Below are 26,164 nucleotides of genomic sequence, written 5' to 3' on the forward strand. Positions count from 1 at the left end.
TCAAGGAATATCTGATCAAGTGGAAGGACTTACCTGAAGAAGAAGCTTCTTGGGAGAATGAAGCATTTTGTCAACAACATCCGTCGTTACGTATGCTTTGAGGACAAAGCATTCTTTCGAGAGGAAGGCAATGTTATGTAAAAATTAGTTAGATTAGGTTTATTATTTAATTTTCAATTAAATTAGATGAAAGGGCACGATCATAAGATCATGCCCTTTCCCCAAAGGGTGTCCATGGCGTATATAAGCCAGGAACCCCAATTGTAATCATCATCATCTATAATTCATCTTTTAATAAAATATTTATACATATATTACTGCTTTTCAAGAATTTTCGCCATTAGTTTTCTCGACTCTTAATTTGGGGTTTATAATTGAATCTTAGTGCCTTGTTCATGTTTACAATTTTATTAAATTTTACTTTTTATGCTTTAAAGTTTAGTTGCTATTTAAATTTTAAAATGATTCATCATACATTGCAACATCATATAATGATTATGTAGACAGTAGTAGATTGTGTTGTAGTAGACTAATAGTACTTCTTAAGTTCTTGAAAATAGGCAATGATAAGGAGATTTGTTTTGTGATGTGCAATGATTATTAGATGGTATTAGTATTAGACAATTAGTATTTTATTTTGTAAATTGAATTTCAAAATTAGTAATAGTTCTAATTTTTATATTTTAATTTATCATTCATGTTCATTGTTTATGTTGAATTACTAAATTTTATTTTAATTTTAATTTGTTAATAAATATAAAAATTAGTTGTCGCACTTGTCATCCATGTTACCCACCACTTAGTGGCTGATATCCCGAGGATAATTTTTTCTCCATGATGTGCCTCAGTCGGCAGCCCCTTGATGCCTCCTACTAGCTCGTTGTGCCATTTCTCTACTACCTAAGCCAACCATGTGATCCCTCACTCACCTGTATTGATTGTATGTTTGAAGGTGGGCCTCCCGAATCTAAAGGTATGTCTTGTGATTTGGTAATTGAGTATTGGGTTTACCTATCATGGATACTTCTGGGTATGGATTCATGGGGCGATTTGGTGGAAAGAGTGGGCTTAGTTTGTGCTCTTGTCCCCTTGATCTCTTTTGGTTGTTACCCTTGGATCTTAGTCCCGTGGGATCTCCTTTATTGACCATTTGGTTCTAGGGTGGTACTACTTGGGAAACCCTGATTTTGGGTGCGTGGTCCTGCTCCTTTATCCCACATATCACTCCCTTTCCACTCACTATACCCCCATTCATCTTTTCCCCCACCTAGGTCCACATAAGGCTAGCCTCCCTATACTCTTGCCTCCACTTTGGGTCATGCCTAGAATGATGCCACGGAGGTTGAAGCAATTAGAAGTGAAAAGTGAAAAGCATAAATGGCCACATTTAACAGGAAATCATACCACAAAATGCAAAAAATGGTCGAGACAAAAATAATTAGCACGTGGGCAAAAGGCATTACATGAGCTCTGCCCCAATCATTGGCCATCGCCCTGGTTTCATAGGCACTAGATGAGCCTCCTCTATCATTCAGGAACCCATGATTGTCCCAACCCCTGGAGGGCAATAAACCGCCCTACCTAAAAGGGGGTAGTCACTGTTATATCTTGCACATCATGCTCTTGTCCTTTGAGCCCCGAGCAGTTAATTAAAGAAAATTCATAAAAGGCAAAAGGTCTATGAAGAAAGGTCGAAAAATCAAGACGATTGCTCCCTCCTATACATTACATACCCAGGTGTGGCCTTGCCCTTATCTAGCTACCCCTATGCCCCACTATGTGGCCCAGGATTGCCCCTCTCATTCCCTATTCCATTCCACTTATTTGTCACTTGCCACCCCCATTAGAGGGATGTACCTTGGACATACTATCCCCTTTAAGGGCTGAAAACACCTAATAAGGTACTTGGCTAACCCCCTTTGGAGCTTGGAGACACTAGCACATGCCAAAGCCCACTACGGAAGGGCATGCCATTATGAAGTAACCACGTTGTTATCCATGATTTGTAAGCTTTTTACCTGATTATTTTGATGATTGGTTGTACTGGAAGCCTAGGGGACGCATTAGATCTTATGCAGGATTACAGGTAGTTTCCATTTGCGTTTGGTTTCCCTATATGGGATCCTAACCCCCGGAGATCTACATTGGCACATGTAGGGTGTACATAGAGAGCCATGGGCCTCCACAGCAGCAAACATCACTCCACGGATCCTCATGGATGCTCAGAGATTACTAGTGATCCACTTTTGGGATGATGATGATATGCTTGGTACATTATGCCCAACAGGCCCCCATAGGAGCCCCACACTCTTGACAGGTGTCCCAGGACTTGTACGATGTCATGGCAGCGTTCATTCCACCACTTCGACCCTTGCAAAGGATCTCCAATTAATATGGAGACCCATGGGGTCATCTATGTGCCATCATACCAAATGAGTGCACCACAGGTCTACTACTTGGAGAATAAGGGGCCACCCCCTTGTCCATCATATTCTGAGGAATTTATTCCTCAATATGACACTTCAAGATATTATTGAGCCCTTATAGGGCCCTACAACATGCACATATCATTATTTTGCCCCTTGTGAGGCTTGTTTTTACTTATGAGCTAGTTTGGTGGGCTTATCACCAATAGGGGTTTTATTTGCACATTATTTTATCATTAGGGGCTAATGTAGGCCCATAGGCTAATTCGAATTCCTTAGGAGGCTATATATTGATGTTAGATACATTCATTTGTATCATCACTTGACTTGGGATCTCTCTAATCATAGAGAATTTTCACAATTTGTCCTTGGTGGATATTTTTTGGAGATGAATGAATTTTGATGTATGGATTTGGGCTATTTCTCTTGTCTTGGAGCTATATTGAGCAAACAATATGCTGGTTGGATATACTCTATAACGTTGAAAGTAAATTTTGATGCTATTATTGTTGCTGCATACTGTTAAAATTAAAGCTAGTTGTTGCATTATCAAAATGTTGAATTAAGCATGTTTTTGCTAATTTAATGTATGGGCCAATGTTATATGAATGAAATGTCATAGAGATTTATTTATCTCGAGAAGCTTGCATCATTTGCTTTGAAGTATAAACGCTTGAAGGTCACTTTTCTTTTCCTCAACATTGGATGAAGTTGACTTTCTGGGCCTCCTTGATCAAGAAACCAAGTCCTTACTCATCATTATCCTTGACTCCATATCCCCGAGTGAATTAGGCACTGATCCCTCAAAAAGGGTGATCACTTCAACCCTCTTTTAACCAGTTTCCCCTTTTTCCCCAAGTCTAGCCCCATTAGGTCACCTTGGGCATCAATGTCCTAGGAATTGACCCAAGGAAAAATTATGATCTCCAATAGGCTACTGCACTAGTGGGTCCCCTCCCTCTCCTCCAAATTTGAAGCGATTCTAACAATGGAATCTCTAGGAATCGCAAGACCTAGCTCTAGGATAGAATTGTTCCTAGGCATCCCCAAGGCCAGACCTCAATAGGATCAATTCAACCTTTTGAAGAAAGTATTCTTATTTGGTCTGGTCCTTTCCCCTCACATTGTCCAGGATAGGAACATCATTGGTTGCTACATTCCATCCTCGAACCTGTGTTGGGTTCACTTGGCCCAGTGTGGTCCCATTTCTCAATAAAGATTGTTTGTCAAGGACCATTTGGGAATCCAAGTTTCCCAAGGATTATAGGGATTAAGAACCTTGTTTATAAGCCTATCATTTCTCCCTCAACCCTCCAACCCTCACCCCTTATCCCTGGTGGACCCATTCTTCACTCCATCCTTGGGAAAGGGTTTTCGGGGTCACATCTCACCTATCCATTGACATATACTTTACAAGTGAATCCCTACACTACCGGGACTCCTCCCATCGGTGAAATTCCGTAAAGAGCAAGGAGACTTAGTTGTGGTGACAATGGGCTACGCCTCCACAGTTGCCCTTAATCTAGCAGTTTCACTCTTAGTAACCCCCTTTAGGTCCCCTAGTGGTTTGAGTGGTAAAAGTCTCCAACCTGTCGTTCCCTGAAAATTTGGGGATGCGCTCTAGCCATCCCAGAAACTCATCCCCCCATACCCCTATCCCCCTGTCCCAACAGCTAGTGCAACATTGTCTTATTTCTAGGGCAGCAACAAAAACAAAATTCTTCTTCAATCCTGGAACATAGAGGTTATCTCTGAGATGAAGAGAGCTACCTAACTCCCTCACAAAACTAACAGTACCAACTCCCCTAATCGTGTACTTGCCATCATCTCCTAGCTCAATATGAAATTGCATGTCTTTCTCCTTAAGGTGGCTGAAATATTCCTTATTCCCGGTCATATCGAAGTATGCTCCCGATTCAATATACCATATGTTGTTGCTTATTGAGCTTTCCATGCAAGCTATCAATGAGAAATATTTCTCGAACTAAGAAGAAAACACATCTACCTTGGGCTTCAGCTAATGCGGCCACATGATCCTTACTGGACTCCTTCCTCTAAACCTAACCCTAAAGTCCTCACCTCCTCCTCCCAAAAATCTTCGTACCTTGCTTGATAAGCAAGAAAGCTCTATTCTTAAAACCCCTTCTAGGAAAAGGATTATAAGGGTCACTTCATATCCATTGGTCAATTTATCCTTGTTAAGTGACCTTTGTATATATCAGGTCTCCTCCCATCGATGAAAGTTTGTAAAGAGTAGGGAGTCTTAGCTGAGGTGACAGTGGGGTAAGCCTCCATCGTTATCCTTTGATCTAGCAGTTTCCCTTTAGGAATCCCTTTTATGACCCTTGCTAGTTTGAGCTGTAACATTTTGGCGTCATTCCCGAGGAGGAAGAAGGCCTACCTCCCCAGTAAATCATTGAGGAATTGATTCATTGACGACATCTATAAAGCATTCATCTAGCAACTCCACTCATTGTCCAAACCCCTAGTTTACTTGAAGGCGACAACATTCATTCTTTAACTAGGGTTGCCGCAAAAAGGGGAGAGCGAACTCCATCACCTGTTGGAACCACTCTTTTCCCTGAATTTGAAAAATTCAATGATCCATCTCCCAAAATGCCCTCTAGTTCTAACACTAGCCCAAAACAAGATCAACCCAAGATGATCAAGAGTGAAAGGCACTTGGTTAGTGTCTTGGCCCCTTTGAAATTGAGTGATGATCCCAAACCACTACCTGAAAAATATAACAGATGGTTACCCAAGTTCATAGGGGATGCTACTTCGACTGCCCATGGTTTTATTGAAGAATTAAATTGGCAAATGTCCCCTAGAATGATCTTCGATGAAGATAGGCTCATGATACTTTTTGCTTTATCACTTGAGGGACAAGTAGGAGATTGATACCTTAGCCTTCCCCCGGCATGCATACAAGACTTTGATGACTTTGAAGACCCATTCATGAAGAGGTGGTCGTGCAATGCCCAAGGGACCTTTAACATTGAAAAAAACTACCAAATGGAAAAATTTGTAAACCTGAATCCTATTGCAGCATCTGGAAATAATTCTCCTAATTGTTAAATTAATTCTTAACAATTTATTTACTGTTTGCTACAGCAAATACTAAATCAATCACACTACAACCTACACAAATAAATTGTGGAAGAAATAAACGCTGGAAGAAATGCTAGCACACACACATAAATTTACACGGTTATTTTTGGACTAATGTCCCTGGAAAAACCCAACTTGGGAAAATTGGTGCAGCAGCTGAGAGTTTTATTATTATGCAGCTGTGAAATCATCTGAGTACAACTAGAAGATGAAACTAGCCATCCTACAGAGAAAAACTGGTAAGAGAAATCTAGTGAGGAATTTCCTCACTCCACAGGGAAATTCGGGCTCTAACCTCAGCTAAAATTTAGCCGTCCAAATTGGCTCTACGCAGTCACAACGTCACCCTAGCGCAGTTGTTTCTGCACCCAACTCGGAACCGCTGGTTCTCAAGCCGTCTGGTCAGCTATTGTCTGGGAAAATGTCTCTCCTAGCCTATGGAACCTCTGCCCAGCTTCTGGCACTGAAACTCTGCTTCTCCCCAGCAAAAACGAAATTGCCTCTAGAGGCTACTGCGCAGCTCTACGTCAGCCTCATTGTGACTCCTCTGCCTCTCTGCAAATGCACTCACCAGAACTGAAATCCTTCATCCAACTTCACTGTTCGAGCCCCTCTCTCACTGCTTCGATTTCTCTGGCTCTCTCTCTGGCAACTGAAAGCTGCTACTCAGGAAATCGATCTGTTAATGAAATTGACTACACAAGTGCTTTCTCTAAGCCCCATTGACTTCTTCTTATAATCCTCTGTTGAGACTTCAGCGGCCAACATTAGATCTTAATCGATGGTTGGTATTAACTTGAAGTCGATCTATGTGAGTTTCTAAAACATTCACACATTAACTTAATTAATTTTGAGTAATTAGTCAAATTCCCTAAGTTTAGACTTATGAAATATTTAAAAAGTGACTAATAATCTAATTAAGTTATTTCTAGGCACAAAACCCAAAAACGATTTCTGAGTTTTGGAGATCTCATGCATTCTAGCCTCTCCACAAAATCTTGTGGCTAGAACACCTCTGATGCTACAAAAACTAACACTCCCACTTAGCAAGGATTGTGTTTAAGAGTCATTGCCTCCTGCAGTAACACCCTATCTCTACATCATCTCCTGTCACATTGCTGATGTCTGGCTGCTGCTACCCACCAACCACTGCATAACTTTGGTATGTGTTGCATCTGTGTTGTCGCTAACTCTGTTGAATTGCTGCCAACATTGCATTTGCACTACAACTTTCTCTCCATCTGTTATTGCTACCACTGCAACAATTGAGAAGCATCCTAAATACTGAATCAATTATGATCAGCATAATGCTGTTAAAATTGGCAACTAGGGCCAAACTCCATGTGGGTCATATTATTTATGGCAGCTGATATTTTTATTGGATCCCTCTCATTGAGAGGTGTAGGATTGATCTAAAGATCATCTGATTCCAATAAGTATTTATGAAGTTATGAATTTATTGCATCTGTGTTGTCGCTGACTCTGTTGAAATGTTGCCAACATTGCATTTGCACTGTAACTTTCTCTCCATTTGTTGTTGCTACCACTGCAACTGAGAAGCATCCTAAATACTGAATCAATTGTGATCAGTATAATGCTGTTAAAATTGGCAACTAGGGCCAAACTCCATGTGGGTCATATTATTTATGGCGGCTGATATTTTTATTGGATCCCTCTCATTGAGAGGTGTAGGATTGATCTAAAGATCATCTAATTACAATAAGTATTTATGAAGTTATGAATTTATTTATGTTATGGACAAATTGTTAAGTCGACCAGCAACTTATGTAGGCTCAGAAGCCCAACAATCATGTCTATTCAACCTCTACGTTTCAGTATAAATAGAAGCAACTTATGTAGGCTCAGAAGCCCAACAGTCATGTCTATTCAACCTCTACGTTTTAGTATAAATAGAAGAGGACTTCAAGTCATTTCTACACACACTTGGATCTCTTCCTCTCTCTACTTGTCTTTGGGTTTTAGTAGGAGGAGAGATCCGTCGAAAAAGCCGGAACTGCCAGAAAAGCCGGGAACACCGGAAAAGTCGGAAATACCGGAAAAGCCAGAAAAGTCGGAAATGTCGGAAAAGCTGGAACTACCAGACACTGCCAAAACAGTCGGAGCATCTGTCTCCGAAGGAAGGCGGCATGATATAAGATATCACGGGCAGCATGAAGCATAATGATCATGGACAGCATGATAGATGAGATCATGGGCAACATGATGAATGGGCAACATGATGTATGAGATCATGGGCAACATGATGAATGGGCAGCATGATAGATGAGATCATGGGCAACATGATGTATGGGCAGCTTAGTGATGTATGAGATCATGAGCAGTATGATTATGCATGATGCAGCATGATGGTACTACACGGTAAGATGCAACAAATAGATGAGATGCAGCACTATGATGGGTGAAGGAGTCACCTTAGAGAATCAGTTGAAGCAATATGTCTTCAACTGATCTCTGCCAATATCAAAAGTCAAATGATTGACTTCGATTGTAAATGTACTATCTCTCTCACTTTCTTTCCTGAACTTTGAAGAAGATAAAAGAAGAATTGATCAAGGGTTTCCCCACATTGGGGTTTGTCCCTGGCTAGCGCCACATCTTGTGTCCTCTTGTCTTGGCTTGTCTTTTGTGATTTATATTTATGTTCTATATGCAGTTTACTTTATGCTGGTGTGATTGCCAACGTAGAAAAGAAATTGAAATAAATTGCTCTAGCATAGAACATACCTAAACTTAACATGGTATAAGAGCTGAGGTGAAGACAATGCCCAAGCAAGAGTGAAAGAGCAATCACCAAAGACAATAGGGACAAGACAAAAGGATCAATGGGTTCCACATCTCTCTTCTAAGTTCACAAAGGGTGAAGTCGAAGCAGAACATATTATCAAAATGGCGTAGTGGAAGTTTCTAATGGCCAATCTAAAGATCACTTCATTGGGAAGTTCAGATCTAAGGGTGGAAGGAAAGGCAGATGCCTTGGTTGCAATAAGTTCGGCCATTATGCGAAGGAGTGTCCGAAGGTAATGCAAGTCATCAAGGAAATGGTCGACTCTTCAAAGAAAGCAAGGAACCCCGAATCACTTTTATGTACCTGATCGCAAGAAGAACCTGGTGTCCATCTCGGAAATGGAAGTCAAAAGTTTCAGGGTGGCACTCATCGATGGAAAGGTACGTGTTTGGAAATAGAATTTTCAAAGATGTTTTTGAGTTCAGGGTTGTATCAAATTGCAGGAAGTCCATTGGGGACCATGTCCATTGTCACGTAGCATCGAAGGCCTGTGAGTCAGATGGTGACAGGGATGTCTGAGTTCAGAAGGAGCATGAAAATACATGTTTGAGATGTAACGAAGGAAAATCTTACAAGGGGACCATTCCCCTCATGTAGCAGGTCCACAGGTCTGGAACAACCCAAGGGGTTTGAGATTGATAATCAGGAATCTCACATATGCAGGTGGAAGAAAGCCCTCTATGGCTTGAAGCAAAACACCCCGGGCATAGTATGAGAGGATCGATAACTGTCTGATAAAGTTGAGATTCACTAGGAATGAAATGGATCCAAACCATCCGAAGGTTGTGGATGATAGACCTCTCATACCAGCACCTTATGAGGACGACCTACTTCTAACAGGTGCAGACCCTCTCATTTGCAGAAGTAAGAGGGAGTTCGATTCCAGATGTGGAATGGTGAACTGCAAGCCTGTGACTACCTCGAGGATCTTAACTTTCAGAAGTTATATGGTAGTGATGTCGGACCAGATTTGGAAATGCCTCTGAATCTCATAAACTCATTCGCGTTGATGTTCTTGGTGAACTTCCGTCTGGACATATTTTTTGCAGTTAGCATGGTGAGCTCATATTTGGTTGAACCTCACTAGATTGGTGCCAAGAATCTTCTGAGATGTCTTCGGGGCACAATCTCTCATGGATTGAGATACACTGCCGGAAATATGAAACTGCATGATTATTCGAATGTTGACTGGGCAGGCAGTGTGGAGGATCACTAGAGCACTTTCAATGTTGGTTCTCTTTGGATTCTGCTTCGATATCATGGATGAGCAGGAAGCAGAAGTCGGTTGTTATAAGTACCGCCGAGACCGGATACATAACTACGAGTATGACCTCGTATGAAGTTGCCTGGTTGTGGAAACTCTTCAGTGAGTACACATGATGAATACCACTATGATTCTCTGTGACAACCAGAGGTGGGATTCGATTATTGAGGAATCCCGTATTCAATGATTGCTCCAGCAGATAGACATCAGATACTGCCTTATCTGGGATATGGTAAGTCGATGAGCAAGGAGGCTCCATCGCACTGAGATGATGTACAGGTCGCTACACTTTGTCAGAGCCCCGGGGAAAGATCAAATTTGTGATTTTCCCGAACGACTTGGAGTCATCGAGAGACCCTTGTAAAAGGGTCCTGCATGTTGCATACATTGAGCTCTGGGAGCTCTGGGGGCTTGTGGTTCTTACTGGAGCAACATACGACCACAGGGCGACTCACCCTCCCTTGGTGGTGTGCCATGGGACAAGATGATTCACTCTCTTGTGGGACAGGATGATTCGCTCTCCTATGGACAAGATGATTCGCTCTTCTGTGGACAGGATGATTTGCTCTCCTGTGGACAAGATGATTCGCTCTCTTGTGGGACAAGATGATTCGCTCTCCAGTGAACAAGATGATTCACTCTCTTGTGGGACAAGATGATTCGCTCTCTTGTGGGATAGGATGATTCGGTCTCCTGTGTAGTGTTAGTGTCAGTCTTTGCAGCCTTCCTCCAGTGATCAAACATGCTCTTACAAAGTGATTTTAAGGTTTCAATGTCAAATTTTGTCATTTCAGTGAGTCTTTAAGCAAAATTTGGTCACTAGGCATTAGGTCTAGGGTTTGCTTTTACTCCTTTCAAAGTTGTCCAAATGTCGGTCCATGTCACCATTCAACTGAGTGCACCATCATTCAGAGGGTTGTCATCATCATGTCAGGGTCCAATGGGTCATTTTACACCTTGTTCATGCTTCAGTTGTGCCTAGGTAAGGTTCATTTCACTCTGCTAAGGTTTTGAAGGCAATTTCTCTTGGATGGTCAAATCATCAACAAAACTTGCATCCTGATGTTCATACACCTTCCCCTATCCTTAATGTACCTTATTAAACACTTCCCATCACTGAGATCTCCCAAGTTCCTCATTTTTCCACAAACCCTAGTTTCTTGCTACAACTTAACAATTTTCTAGGTTGGGCCTGTGTTTAGCCCTTTTGGACCCCTTCCCCTCACTCAATCTTTGAAATTCCACTTTCCCCTACTTCCTAACATCCCTCCCTACTTCCAAAAATTTTCTCAACAATTTAGAAGCCCCTTCTTATTCCCTTCATTTCGCTTCATTTCGACAAATCCCCTGTTCCACACATCGCGATAGGTTTTACTCAAATGATGTTTTTGAGAAAGAAAAGATGAATTTTGGAAAACTGAGAGAGTATTTTGTCCACAATAGGCCAAGGAAGAAAAACCTCCTTCACTTTTTATACAGGTGTCATGGTTTTAGAAAAATGTCAAAAATACAGTTGCCACGGGAGAATTGATGCACCTCTGAAGTGACCTTGGGAAAATCAAGTTTTCTCCTAGCTTGGTTGGCCAAATGACTTTTTTGATGAGTCAAATGATAAGTAGACACAAAGATTTCCAATGAGCTATCATGAACTCAATTTGGGGTTGAGGAAGACCTTCAAAAGTTGACTGCAACAGCACTCTGCCTTTAGGCAGCCTCATTTTGCACATTTTGACCAGTCTTGGGAGATTTTATTTTGGACAAGGCAAATGAACTCCAAATTGAAAAATTCCAGTTGGGTTGGAAAGTAGACTCAAAGACCTTTCCAACGAGCTATCCCGTGCCCAATTTGGACACCGGGAAGGCCTCCAAAAGTCTCCTGGAAAAAGCGCGACGCATTGGGCAGGTGGCGCGGCGCACATAACTGGCGTGACGCATTGGGCTGCAATTTCCAGTGCAAATTTACACTGGCGCAGCGCATAGAGAAGGCGCGGAGCATTGGGTTTGTGGCACGGCGCATAGAGCTGCCAAGCCCAATTTTATCCTAAACTCTCTCAAGTTGCCAAAATTGCTTAAATCTTCGAATGTGCAAGTAAGTCACCATCTCTTCATTGCTAGTGGAGGAGTTTTCTTTAAGGTTTATGGTGATCGTGTAAAGATGAATCAAACCCTACCTCTTGTATCTCTCAAAGGAAACAGTACCTAGGGTTTGCACTGTTGTTTGGCTGCCAAGTCATTCCCTTACCTTGCCACTCCCTCACTCATTTTCCTAGTTTTTTCCCCTATTACCTAATTCGCATAATCGCAAAACAAAATCATATATCCCTATCCCTAATCCTATTTTTCCCAAACCACAAAATTCCCTAAACCCTAATTGTTTTCCCAAACTCTAAAATCATTCCCCAAAACCCCCTCATTCCCTCAAAAGTCCTACAAACAATCTACCTAACCTCTCATACACAGTTCTTCCACATTCCCTCCACAGCCCCTCATACAAATATACCTTTGGCAGCAAAAACCTAATCACCATAAATCTCATCAAGAAACCTCACACATTAGCAAGCATCGGGAGTCTTGGCTTGAAAGAGCCAACATCCACTTAGAGAGACTGTTGGACAAGGACAAGGCATTGCTAAGACACATGGTTTTTCATTACATGGCAAGGAATAAAGTTTGCAAGGCAGGAATAAGGAGTTTAAAGACAAAATTAAGGAAGGCATCAAAGAGGCAAAAGAAGCAAAAGGAGCATGATCGACTTTGGATATTGGTTGAGGCTTCCTTGGCTCAACATAGCTCTTGATAGAGAAGGTCCAGCCCAAATTTCAAAAAATTTGGAGCAATTTTTGCATTTTGGAAATTTTTTGCACAAAAAACAGAGTTTTCCTCCCTATGTGTCGCGCCACGTGGAGCTCACTTTTGCTAGGGGGCTCCAAATCACAAAAACTTTTGCATTTCTGGATTTGTCATGAAAAGTTATGCTTGCCTACCTATGGCCAAGAAATTTGGGCAGGTTTTGAGCCCTCAAAGAGGTCAAAAACACTCAAAAAATGACCTCACTGCCCCTATTTTGACACACAAGAAGCAGTCTTGGGAGAATGGACTTTTGGAGGGGAAAATGGAGGCCAAATTGAAAAATTGCACTTGAGTTGGAAAGTAGACACGTAGACCTTTCCAACAAGCACACTTGGAGCTAATTTGGACACCGGGAAGGCCTCCAAAAGTGGGTCCAAACAGGCAGTACGCATAGAGAATCAGGCGCGGCGCATAGAGGAAATTTTGCCAGTTTGACCAAGTATTGCTCTGTTTTTCGCCCAGTTTTGGCCAGTTTGACTTCTTCACTTCCTTAATGGAAAATTTTTGATGTAATTTCATGTATATTGATGGATCATGATGTAAATATGTCAAATTCTCACTTGGTAAGGTAGATTCATCAGTTAAAAAGTTGTTTGAAACTGAATGAATCAGTTCCCTAGTTTATAGAGGCAAGCAGTTTCATGGCCTAATTTCTAGTTCCTAGTTTAGAATCAGTTGGATCAGCTCCTAAACATGTGAGCTCGACCCCTAGAGGCTAGGATGAGCTATGGTTTGTCTATATTATGTTATTTTTCAGTCATTAGCATGGTTGGACTCTTGAGAAAGCCTTGAGCTTCATTGTACATTCATTTTAAGTATTTTGGCTAAGGAATTGAGACTAGGATTTGCAGCACTCTTTGGGATTCATGTGGCAATTTGTCTTGGTACAGTGTTTCTCTTTGTGATTGTGAATTTGTTTATGTGATTGCATTATCTATCTTATTTCTTCTGAACTAAACAAACAAGAGTTTAAGTAGAATTCATTGAAAGTGCAATGCTCTACTTGAAGTTTGCTTTAGTTGTTTGATGTTTTCAGCTGTTTGGGGAGGATTCATGATTGCTCTTGCCCTCTTTAACACTTCGCCTGTCTACTCCGTCCATTTCACTCATATTTAAGTGCCAAAACGATTGCCTACCTTGCCCCATCGAGATCTCTGCAGAACTGAGCCTCAATCCCCGCACCCCAAAATGTGCCTTTCCCTTTGAGCCAACAAATCATCTTTTATTCAGATCAACTCTCTTGTACTCATACCTAGCCTAAGATCAGAAGATATTTCAGTCATCTCAAGCCCTCATTGATCATTATTTGCTAAGATTGACTCGGAGAGAGCCCTCTCCTGACCTGGTAGGGCTAGCTACCAGGCTGAGCGTGGTTTGATGTTGGCCCTGGATCCTACCTTTTCAGCTTGAGGTAAATCTAGGCACTAACATGTAGCAGGATGATTAGTTCTCCTGTGAGGTCTGGATGATGTGTTCTCCATGACAACTGTGTAGCAGGATGATTAGTTCTCCTGTGAGGTCTGGATGATGTGTTCTCCATGACGACTATGTTGCAGGATGATTAGTTCTCCTGTGAGGTCTGGATGATGTGTTTTCCATGATGATTATGTAGCAGGATGATTAGCTCTCCTGTGAGGCCTGGATGATGTGTAGCGGGATGATTAGTTCTCCTATGAGGATAGGATTGATTAAGTTCTCTTGTTGAGGCATCCTACCCATGCAGTCTGGGACTCATGGGAAGTACCTCTCATCTAATCAATGAACACGGAAATGAGGATAGGGACCATAGTAGTACCGATGGACGCATCGCTATATCTACCATACTCCCTATACTAGGATGACCTTCATTGATCTGGGACCAATGATAATGGTCTGGGACCAGTTGTAGGAGTTGTACCTACTATGACGTTGACTTCAGGTCAATTGAGACTAGTCTGGGACCAGTGGTACATACTCTGAGACTGACTTCAGGTCAGTGAAGGACTGGTCTGGGACCAGTTGTCGGAGTTGTACCTACTATGACGCTGACTTCGGGTCGGTTGAGACTGGTCTGGGACTAGTGGTACATACTCTGACACTGACTTCGAGCCAATGGAGGACTGGTCTGGGACCAGTGGTAGGAGTTGTACCTACTATGACGCTGACTTCGGGTTGGTTGAGACTGGTCTGGGACTAGTGGTACATACTCCGAGACTGACCTCGGGTCAGTGGAGGACTGGTTTGGGACCAGTGGTAGGAATGGTACCCACTATGACGCTGACTTTGGGTCAACTGAGACTGGTCTGGGACCAGTGGTACGCACTCTGAGACTGACTTCGGGTCAGTGGAAAATGGTATGAGACATTCTCGATCAATTCTTCTTCTTCATAGTTGAGCAGAGCTAAGTTGAGCTGAGTAGCGCTGAGCAAAGCAGAGTAGAGCCAGTAGAGCTAAGCAGAGCCAGCAGAGCTGAGCAAAGCAGAACAGAGCCAACAGAGTTGAGCAGAGCTAGCAGAGTTGAGCAGAGCTGAGCAGAGCTAGCAGAGTTGAGCAGAGCTGAGCAGAGCTAGCAGAGCAGTGCAGGGCACTAATAGCAGAGATAGTACAGTTGGACATATGGATCAACGGATGGAGTTCTCCCTAGTTGAGAGGGAGTGTTAAAATTGGCAACTAGGGCCAAACTCCATGTGGGTCACAAGCAGTCTCCTTCAATTCTTTCTTCCAATGGTCATCTAAAGTGAGCTGCAAAGTTCTAGTTTCATGACCATGTGCATCTGATGGAGAGGAGGGTGTGACAGTGAAAAAACTTTTGATATCCATATCACCCTTATTTTTCATTTTACCCTTACCCTTTTCTTGAATAGACTCCAAAGAGGAAGGAACATATCAAAAGGGGTTGGTTTTGGATGCATCAATACAAAGGATAGAAGAAGAACCCTCAATATAAAAATGCGGGTTGGTAGCCATCACTTTTTGTATATTCCTCTTCCTCCCATTTTTAGCCTCTATTTCTTTTTGCCTAGCCTTTTCTTCTTTAAACTTCTCAAAGTTATTTAACAACTCCTTCCTAATCTCTCCAATTTGTGGTGATTTACATGGAGTAATTTGGCCTCTAATCCCTGCCAAGTGTTGTTTCAGCTTATTAATGCCCCCAAGACCATCCTTAATTTTTCTATGGCAAAATTTGCAATGCATTTGACTATCAACCATTCCAACATATGCCCAAGCAACATCTTTCACTCTAGGTGCCATTTTTGACTTGGAAATGAAAGGAAAAAAATTTGAAAATGAAAATAAAAGAAATAGCATTGCTTCAATGTTCATTTCTTTCACAAAAAACACTCTTTTCAATTTCCAGATTTGCATAAAAAAAAAATAAGAAAAAACAAATTTTTAGAAGTGAAAAAAAATACCTCTAGGCACAAACTGCCTCCTCAAAGTTGCTCCAACAAACCAACTCTTCAATGTTGCTACAATGGCTACCCAAGAAGCTCCTCACTCTTGCTCCAATGCTTGCCCCAAAACTCCTCACTGCTGCTCCAAAAACAAACTCCACAACTTTTCACGAACTCCTCACAAATTCTCACTCAAATGTAATGAGATGGTCGTGAGGAAATGAAAGGGGTTGAGTGGGTTTTATAGGATTTGGGAGAGGGAAATGGACCCAAAAGAACCCAAAGGCACATTATAATGGGCTTTGGAGTCCCCAAAAACCCAAACTGCAAAAAAAAAATGCACTTTACGGCCGCTCCCACCGAGTCGGCCAAGTTGGCTCAGTAACAACCCGGTCGACCGAACCGAGTTAGCCACTGAGTCGACCCGGTCGGCCGAACCGAGTTAGCCACTGAGTCGACCCGGTCGTGCAATGACTCGGTCTGACTCGGCTGTTTCGGAGTAGATTTGGCTGATTTTTAAAACAGAGGTTCATCGAAGCTAATAAAGAAGAAGAGGTCCTCACTCCTAACCCTCAGAGCCTCAGCTCAAGAAAATAGAGATATCAAATCCAAATTGATGATCCCAAATGACTCCAACTCTCTTTTATTTATAGATTTCTCCATGGAGTTTCATCTAATGTCAGGGGTTGCTGCAACCCCCAAATTTGGGCTTTTTGCCCCAGCGGACCCAAAATCTACCCAATGCTGCCCCAAACATTGGATAATTTGGATTTTCCCCCTTTATCAAGACTATAGCCTATGGGGTTGGATAGGCTATTCCATCCTCCCGTCGGCAATGAATCAATTAGGGACATTACAAGTTCTCAAGGTTGATCCCCCAAGATGGCTGCCTCCATTGCATGCCTCACTCAATGTCCCTCCCACGTCAGGCAATGAATCAGCACCAACAGGTTTACAATAGGTACCATCCATGAAATGTGGGGAAGTGCCCAAGGGTTTCTCTGCATGGTGTTCCTCGGAAAAAAAATGTATCAGTCCAATCAATTGCTAGATCTTGGTATCTCCAGCAAAGTGTTCAATTTTCTCAAACTCCCAACTGGAATTTTGTTTCAATATGATGAATTGTCTAATATGCTTATCTAAGATAAAAACACATTTCTTCACTATGATTTTAACACAAAAATAAACCCAGCATAACATATTCTTTAAAACCAATAGGAATTTACCCACGGAGGGTAGCTCAACATATTCTTTAAAACCAATAGGAATTTACCCACGGAGGGCAGCTCAATTGGCAATAGGAATTTACCCACGGAGGGCAGCTCAATTGGCGATCGCCATGTTATGAAGTATTATGTAAACAATGAGATTCAAAGTTCAAATCCCTCGTAGGTCAAGCCAACGGAAAAAAAAAATAAAACAATAAAAATAAAATAAAACAATAAAAACAATATGAATTTGAACAGCTAAAGCTGGGCTTGAACAATCAAATAAAAACACCAAAATATATTACCCGGAGGAATCTGATTGATTCACTGCAGAATATGGTTGATGGGAACAAGTAAAACCAATTTCCGGTTGGTCTCGAGTTGCCTCCTGTCCTCCACTGGTTTCCTTCTTTGACCTGCTCAACAATACAACAATATTAACTAAGCATAGAACCTTTCACTGCAAGTCCAAGTAGGAAAGTCTATAATGTATTGCAGATGTAAGAAAAAAATGACTGGAAGCTGTGTCTTACACAATTAATATCTCGATTATTTAAAAAATCAGACATCAGATTAGATACTATCATTGTCACATGGTTATCATAAAAATGAAAAGCATTCGAGATTCTTGCAAAGGACAAACCATGAATGTATTTTTAATACTAAGAATCATAAGTCACGTGATAATTATTTCAAGATTTATCCCAAGGCTTCCTGCTAGGGAGAGATAGCATCATTTATCATCCCATTCATTCTATTCAAGGTCACCTGAAACGACCTGGAGATTCACTCAGAGAGGCCAGAAAGTAAGAGTTGACTTGATCTTGTGAAAAACACAGTAGTAGCCGCAGGAAATTCAAAACAACAAGATGACAAGGAAATTTCCGTCATAGAAAGGCCAAAAAACTGAGTATATAATCCTGTGCCCCAATAAGGAGTCCACATCTTTGCTGAAAAAACGGACTTCAACTTTAAGCAGCAGAGTCAATCCTTGCTTAAAGAGCTTCACGTGCCCCAAGCTAAGAGGGGATGGTTCCCCATTAAAAGTAGCTTTACACCAAATTTTCCACAGAAAGCCAATAGCAGATGGCCAAACCGTGTGCTATAAAATATCTCCAATTGTCTCTAATCATCCAAGTGTCCCCTTAGAAGAGGACTTCTCAAAGAAAGCAAGGCAGTAAATAAAAACTTAAATTCAGCCTGAAACCACAAATAATTACATCATGGAAAAGAAAAGAGTTACAGCAAACAAACAAGAAGTTGACAATGAAATTCCTCCTAGAAAGGCCAAAAAAGGGAGTATAATCCTCTGCCCCAATAATTAGTCCACATCTTTTCTGAAAAAGATGAATTTGCCTTTAAGCAGCAGAGCCAATCACAGATTAAAGAGCTTCAAGTACCCCAGGCTGAGAAGGGATGGTTCCTCATTAAAAGTAGCTTTACACTGGGTTTTCCACAGAAAGCCAATGGAAGATAGTCGAACAGAATGCCATAAATATGTACAAATGTCTTTAAACATCCAAGCATTCCGAGAAGAGGACCCATCCAAGAAAACAGGGTAATAAAGAAAAAGTTAAATTCATACTGAAACCACAAATACTTACCTCTGGAACAGAGAGAGTCACAGCAACTGAACAACAAGATGACAAGGAAATTGCCATCCTAGAAAGGCCAGAAAAGCCAGCATATAATCATGTGCCCCAGTAAGCAGTCCACATATTTGCTGAAAAAACTTAATTCAACTTTAAGCAACAGAAACAATCCCTGCCTAAGAGTTCCAAATACCCAAGCTAAGAGGGAATTGTTCCTCATTAAAGGTAGCTTGACACTGTTTTTTCCACAGAAAACCAATAGGAGATAGCCGCACTGTGTGCCATAGAGATCTACCATTGTCTCTATAGTCATCCAAATGTCCACTAGAAGACTCTCTAAGAAAAAGGGCAGTAAAGAAAAAGTTAAATTCAGCATGAAACCACAACCAAAAGATATTAGCAGACGGGTATCTTCAAAATCTATGCTCAACTGTTCCATTCTACCATAAATTGTCCATGCAGCAATTGCAACATCATACAAACCCTGCTCTTAGCACAAATCAACCATGCAGCATTTGTAACACCAACTTTATGAACCCTAGTCTTGATGGTGAAGCATAAGCCACCCTATACTTTGCACTTTAAAAAAGAGTGAGGCTTCCAAATGGACTAGCACCTCCTTAAACCACCATGCTTCATGATGCCCCCCCCCCAACCCTCTGTTCAAGCAATAACAGAGGTCTCTAACAAGGTCATAAGGAGATTTTGCCGCATATATGTATAAGGGGTTTCCACTATTCCATTTCCAATCTCTCCAGAGCAGATATGACCCATGGAGCTGCATTTTAGAAAGGCAGAAGACAATTATCATACTGCAAATGGCCTCACAAACAGTGGTCTTAACTATTTAACATTTGAGCTCAGTTAAGATCATGCCAAGAATGTCACTGTTGATGCTCAAGGTCCCAAAAATCCCTCCTGCTGCCCCTCATCATATTATATGAAGCAATAAAGGTGTGATATTTATCACACCACCTGTGATTTTCATCACGTGTCAAAAACTTGGAAGATGACACTGATAGAGCATTGGATGGACTAGGGAACATTATTGGTGCAGGCTTTCATAGAGTCGATTCCATTGTGACAGTTTATCTGATGAACAACTCTGGGTGGGTACTGAGACCTATGACGGGAGTTGTTTATTTGCATGTCTGTTGATCGTGGCTTCTCCATAGTAACTAGCCTGGAGAATTGTGCTGTCAGTTGATTGATTTTGATTGAACATCTTGGTTACAACTTAGAGGACACTCATCCATCTCATCCTTGGATTGATTATTAATTTATTATATATGGTAGCTTTACTACTGGTGCCCTCCTCATATTGCGTACTTTTCATCAGTGTTGATAATATCGGTATCGGGAAAATATCAGCGAGGGTCCAGAAAATATCTTATCGGAAATATCGGTGAAAATATCGGCAAATATCGGCAAGCATAAAAAATGCATAATATATTCATTTTTTAAAGATTTTTAAACATATAAAGCAATAACAACATGAAATAAACACATTGGCACATAAATATGAAGAAAACACTGATATATATGATGTCAAATAGAAATGATACATCAAAGGCGATACCAAATCCTATTGATCCCTGATAATTGTCCATTCAAGGACTCAAATGTGGAGAATCAATACAAAATAACATCACATATATAAAAGTATCTCATCATCATGAGTTATATGTAGCATAACAAATAAAACTAGCAGCTATATATTCGAAATCACTGCCCTCTCCCCCTTTCACAGGAAAACATGATGGGCTGTTTGCCAGGCCTGCCCCTAGTAGTAGGAGGCCCTGACCCTGCCTCTGCACCTAATGTCAAATAATGAGTGCTAGGTATGGGGCTATGCTCTCCTATATCTATAGCATATGGTGTTGATGCTGATGCTCCCGCAGTGTCCTCCTCCTCCTCCTCCTGCTCCTCTGAGTGTTGCTGCTCCTCTGACTCCGAGTCCTCCTCTTGCTGCCCCTGCTCTAATGGATCATCTGCCACTGGCTCTAACCATGAAGGTGACTCCTCCAAGAGGGGCTCCTCAGACTCCACCCTCCATGGAGACAATACATCAATATTGTCTAAGCTAAGTCACATGACACGAAGACACGAGACACGGAGGACAAGTAAATACGAGTATTCAATACGAAACGCAACGACCTAGAAACAAGACACGGGAGACACATTTTATATATATATATATACCGAAATATAGTTTTTTATCCATCTTAAATTGCAGGTTGCAGCTTATCTAATCAAATAAAAATATAATTACTTCTCAAAGTTCATAGTTCACTTAAAAAAAAAAAAAAAATCAAAATTTACTATTTAGAAATTAAAATGTGATATGCTTGGTCTTGATTCTTGAATATTCAATGTTCATTGTTCATGTACAACTTACAAGCACATAAGAAAATAACTAAAGTCTAATCCTATTGATTTCCTCTGCCCCTCTTGCGAGAAAATGCCACAGCGTTCCCTTTCCCTCTAGATGTAGATGCTGGTGCTGGTGGAGTTGGCAGTGGAGTTTGCTATGCTCTAGAAGCTGAAGAACTAGAAGTAGGAGCTATAGGAGGTAGACCACATACTCTACTGGTGGTAGGGGTAGCCCGGGCAGGTGGTGTCACCTGGAAACATTACAATCTCCCAATCCTGAAATCCTAAAACACTGATAAGTCTGCTGCATTTTGAATGAAATCTAAAATTCTACTTTCTCCATATGAAATCCAATGAGGCCGGAACCACTCTCAAACATCCTGAGTCATTTCATGCTAATGTTAAAAATTCAAGTAAAAGGATGAAAATGAAGATTAAGGAGAATGTCACTTTTACTTTAAGAATTTAACATTACCATGAATAGCATATCAATACTATGGCCTAGAATGCTCAAACCCTCCTTGGCAGCAACCACATAGCTCTCCCCCTCCTTCTCCAGCATTCAGAAATGAAAATGATATGAAAAAAAACCAAAATCAGATTTTTATAGGCCATGCAGAAATTTTTTATAGTCACCGGGCGATATTTTCGATCGTCGCGCGATATTTTCCGAAATATCGGCGATATTTCGAAAATCGCGCGATATTTTCAAAAGTCAAAAATATCGCGATATTTTGTCGGTGATATATCGGCTCGCCGAAAATATCGCGATATTTCCGAATATCGCCGATTTCTCGGCGATATTATCAACACTGCTTTTCATTGATGGATCAGCCTTCTATTGGATATTTTTTATGACTTTCATGAGATGCTTTCCTTGGTTATGGAGCAACCAAGATAACATGGATTTTCCCAACGTTATGGTTTTATTCTTGGTATATCTTCCCATCATTTTGTGGGAGCACTCCACATTTATACAATTATCTATATTGATCTAGCCCTCATTTTGACTAGACATTGATGAGGTTTGATGACACTTGTGTCTTATGGAGGAACACCCTAGCACATGTGGGTTTGTTTTGCATTGGTACACAGCATCTTCATGTCATTGGTAGGTGGTGCTAGGAGAGTGGTCCTCATTTTCACACTAATAGCTGGATTTCACCCTCTCAATGGCTAACTTGGATGTTTGAAACAGCATTGATAAGATCACCGATTTTTCGGCAATGTGCCAAAAAGTTGCAATTTTTTTGGCCAGCCAATTTTTCAGCCTGAAAAAATCGCAATTTTTTCCTTCAACGATTTTTCCCAATTTTTTCTGTTTTCTGATTTTTTCTGAAATTTTCCTGAATTTTGCTGATTTTTTTGCCAATGTTTCTGAAAATATGTTTTCTGGACCCTTGCCAATTTTTGCCAATGTCGATGTTTTCAACACTGGTTTTAACTTAATGAGCCTTATTACTTGGACTGCCCTTGCTTATTTAACATGGACTAAGTTATGATCAGTTGGGTTACATTTCCTAGTGGAGTGTTCAATTCATTCCTTCTTATTGAAACATGTGTTGAGGCAAGATTAAATATTTTAGTACTTATGTAATGGGGCCGTCCCCTTGCTTTCATCGAGTTGTTGGGCTACTTTAATGACCTTGCACATATATTGGCACTAGAATATTTGGGTTTCACTCCTTATATCATGGATCTGATAATTGGCAATTGATCTAGTGGTTTTAACACCTTACTTGCACATGGTGCTAAGTTGCACCCCATTGAGTTCTTGATCAGATACGTACACTCTTGGGTAAAACATTACTAGAGCAACTACCTTTTTATATGGACTTAACTAGTGATTCAGAGTTGCACTAACCGGGATCTACATCATAGCCCTTGGTTGGAGTTCTCCTTGTGTTACAATTGGCAACTAGGGCCAAATCAATGTTTTAAAACTCCGACTCGGCCGAGGGTCGACTCCGACTCCGACTCTGACTCTATATCGACTCTGTCGGCTCGATTTCAATGACTCGGTCATTGTAAAAAATACATTAAATATTTTTTTTTTATAAAAAAACATAATTTTAAAGATTTTCATTCATGTTTCCAAACACACAACATTAGAATATAGATAGAAGACAACATATGATCAAAGTAGGCTCATGAATATATCCATTATATCAAAATGGCACCCAGTGCACTATCCAATACAATGTACATACATGATGATGATATAGAGATCAAAACAAAAACACATAACCAAGGAGGCTAGAAATGGCGTTATCCTCCAAAATAGATTGTAAGTCATCAAGGAAGTAATACAAGGGTCCAAGAGTGTTCCTCACTCCAAGAAAGTCCCAAAGTGCATGTGTACATCTTCAAAAGGTGCATCCTCCACCATGATGTCATCTAGGAGAGACCCTATGTCACACTTTTCAAGCATGTGAGTGGCATGGTACCCCTAAGGGTAAGCATTCACATCAAAGAGGGATATGCTAGCCCTCCTAAGTCATCTCAATGATAACCATCCTCATATGTGCTTTGGAAGAAGGCACCATCCTCCAAAATAGGGTCAAGGCCAGCCAAGGGGTATCTTCAGTCCATTTGGGCATATCATCAAATAATCAAACATCCAAGCTTTTAAGTTTAGTGTTTTAGCATTTGGAGGCTCATCAAGGGGTGTAGCATCACATGGAATCAACTCAAGGCTCGATGCTCATCTTTGGAGGGCCAAGGTTGGGGCCACAAAGTTAGGTTTGCTTTAAGAAGGGGGCAAAGAACCTATTGGAAGGCTTTGAAGAAGAATGAAGCTATCCCTTAAAGAATCTCTACTACATATGTGATACCACCTAAACAAACCTCTCAAGATCAAGCGAGATAAACTTATTTAGGGACAAAAAACCATTAAAGTATCATAGTGAAAACTTTGGAGTCCCCCAAAAGCAAAAAAGTAAAAAAAATTGTTGTTTTTTAGTTCACGGGCTGCTGTCATCCAACCCAGCGGAGTAGGCTCAGACTCGACCGAGCCGGCCGGGTTATTACCGCTCGGTAATAACCCAGCGGTTCGGCTCACTGGCCGAGTCCACCGGGTGAGGCCTTAACTCAGACCAACTCGGCCGAGTCGGTTCCGAGCCGGTCGAATCTTAAAACACTGCGCCAAATCCCACCTTAGGACAGCTCATATGATGGAGATGATTATTGCATTGGATTCTTCTTTTCGAGAGGCCCAATTTTGATATAAAGATCATCTCATTCTGACAAAGCAGAAATGGAATTTTGAATTTATTCTCTCTCATGCACAAATTGTCAAGGTCGGCCTCAGTCAAATGTGGCTCATAAGCCCAATAGATGTGTCCTCACCCTCAACGAAGTGTATAAATAGAAGAGACCTCTCTGATCATTTGGACATCACTCATCTCATCACACATCTCTCTCTCTCCTCTCTTGATTGGTTCATACAGCTTGGAGGCAGCCTTCTCTACTTTGCACATGTGAAAGGACGACGAATTTCTGGGTTAGTTTGCTGGCCTAAAATTTCAGGAAACAGGACAGCATTGACTTGGGTGTGTTGACTTCGTTCTAGTAGGCAGAATTTCGATTTTTGGAGGCCGCATTGATTGGGACAGGTTGACTTCAGATTTAACTGCAGAATTTACAATAGGGTTTTCTCTCTCCTTTGACTGGTTTGACCGATCTGTTTTGGGCTGACTTTGACCCTCTTGGAAGGCTGAATTTTTCTGCTGTTGACCGAGCTGCTTGGAGGACATTTTGGAGCTGCTTTGACCACTGTTGACTTTCTGGTTAGGGCTGCAGTTGACTGCTGATTTGACAGGACTGTTTTGGGCAAGTTAATTTGATATTTGTACTCTCTCTCTGCTGAACTATTGAAGAATAATAAGAAGATTTGATCAAAGGGTTTCCCCACATTGGGGTTTTTCCCTAGCATCCGCCACATCTTGTGTCCTCTTGTCTTGGCTTGTCTTCTGCACATGTTTTTATGTTCTATCTACATTTACTGTCAATGTGTTTAAGTTAATGTGATTGCTATTGGATATAATTGGAAATTGTCATTGGGCTGATAAGAAACATTGAAGTAAATTGTGCTAAAGCATAGAACATACCATTGTTATCTAAAATTAACACCTTTGTATAAGGAGGTGGTTATGACAGCTATATTTTTCCTTTGGAGCATATTTCTATGGGTTAGTTGACTTCTTGGAAAAGACATCCTGGATGTTATATCTATTATTAGCATGTTATGGTTACTTGATGATATTTTCATTATTACTTTAGTGAAACGCTCATTTATTTGTGGTATCTAGACACTTGCCATGGTCAAACTTGTAGGGTTGTGACATCATAGCTTACTGCTCACATTACTTTTTTTCCCTATATGTCATGTCCTTGTATGGAACCCCAAAACTTGGCCCTAAGAGTTTGATGCAGCTAAAAGAAAGATTAAAGCCTATATAGGCACACTGAAACAAAAATTAAAAAAGGAAAAAGATGGCTAAGACAATGTGTAAGTGCATGGAAAAAAGCCTAGCCTGAGCTCTACCCCCTCATAAGCCCTCACTCAATTCCTAGTATGTCTTGATCTATATAAATAAAAGAAATTTTTGAATGTTTGAACCCTAATGAGCAATGAAACACTACATCTTAAGGGAGTATTCGATTCATCTATTGAAGCTTGTAACCCAAGTTGTTGGCCTCACATTTTGAAATAATCTGTTGCCCCATTTTTCATCATTATTCTATCTTTTTAACTAGAACTTACCTATATTACCCTAGATTTCTAGGTCTTTAAGCTCAAAAGCCTTCAACAAGCATCTAGAGGTAAATGTTGTTTATTTCATTCCAATTCGTAAAGTCTTTACTTAGCAGGTTAAAGGGAGATTTTAAACTAACCTTACTAATAATGAATTGTTTAGTTTAAATGTTGCACCTTTAGGTTAATTCTGGTACCCGAATCTCATGATTGGCATATATGCTCCTGCCCAAATGAGAAATGACCACATGGGTTTTCAAGGCTGAGTTGGCAATATGGAGTTTGTCCCTTGGTTCACGCCCAGGTTTCTTCAAGCGAATGTGAGATCCAGGTCAACATTAGTCAAATTTTCTTGTGCGCAAGCCATTAACAAGATCACTCTTCACAATGCAGAGTTACTAATC

At 40.9% G+C, this 26,164-nt stretch overlaps 1 protein-coding gene across 3 annotated transcripts in view; it reads right to left on the reverse strand.

The window, feature by feature from the left end:
- LOC149232640 (putative proteasome inhibitor) overlaps positions 1–26,164 on the reverse strand; it is a 105,066-nt gene that overhangs the window by 25,316 nt on the left and 53,586 nt on the right. For 2 of the 3 annotated variants that reach the window (XM_089379466.1, XM_089379467.1), the window contains exon 4: positions 17,345–17,455. The exons of the other annotated variant lie outside the window; for it this stretch is intronic. In XM_089379466.1, the coding sequence (XP_089235592.1) occupies positions 17,345–17,455 (111 nt within the window). The remainder of the gene's footprint in view (positions 1–17,344; positions 17,456–26,164) is intronic. 3 annotated transcript variants of the gene reach the window in all.

This window comes from Pinus tabuliformis, chromosome J (assembly GCF_031772625.1).
Source record: "Pinus tabuliformis cultivar Carrire ecotype Pingquan chromosome J, CPIR1, whole genome shotgun sequence".
Taxonomy (NCBI): domain Eukaryota; kingdom Viridiplantae; phylum Streptophyta; class Pinopsida; order Pinales; family Pinaceae; genus Pinus; species Pinus tabuliformis.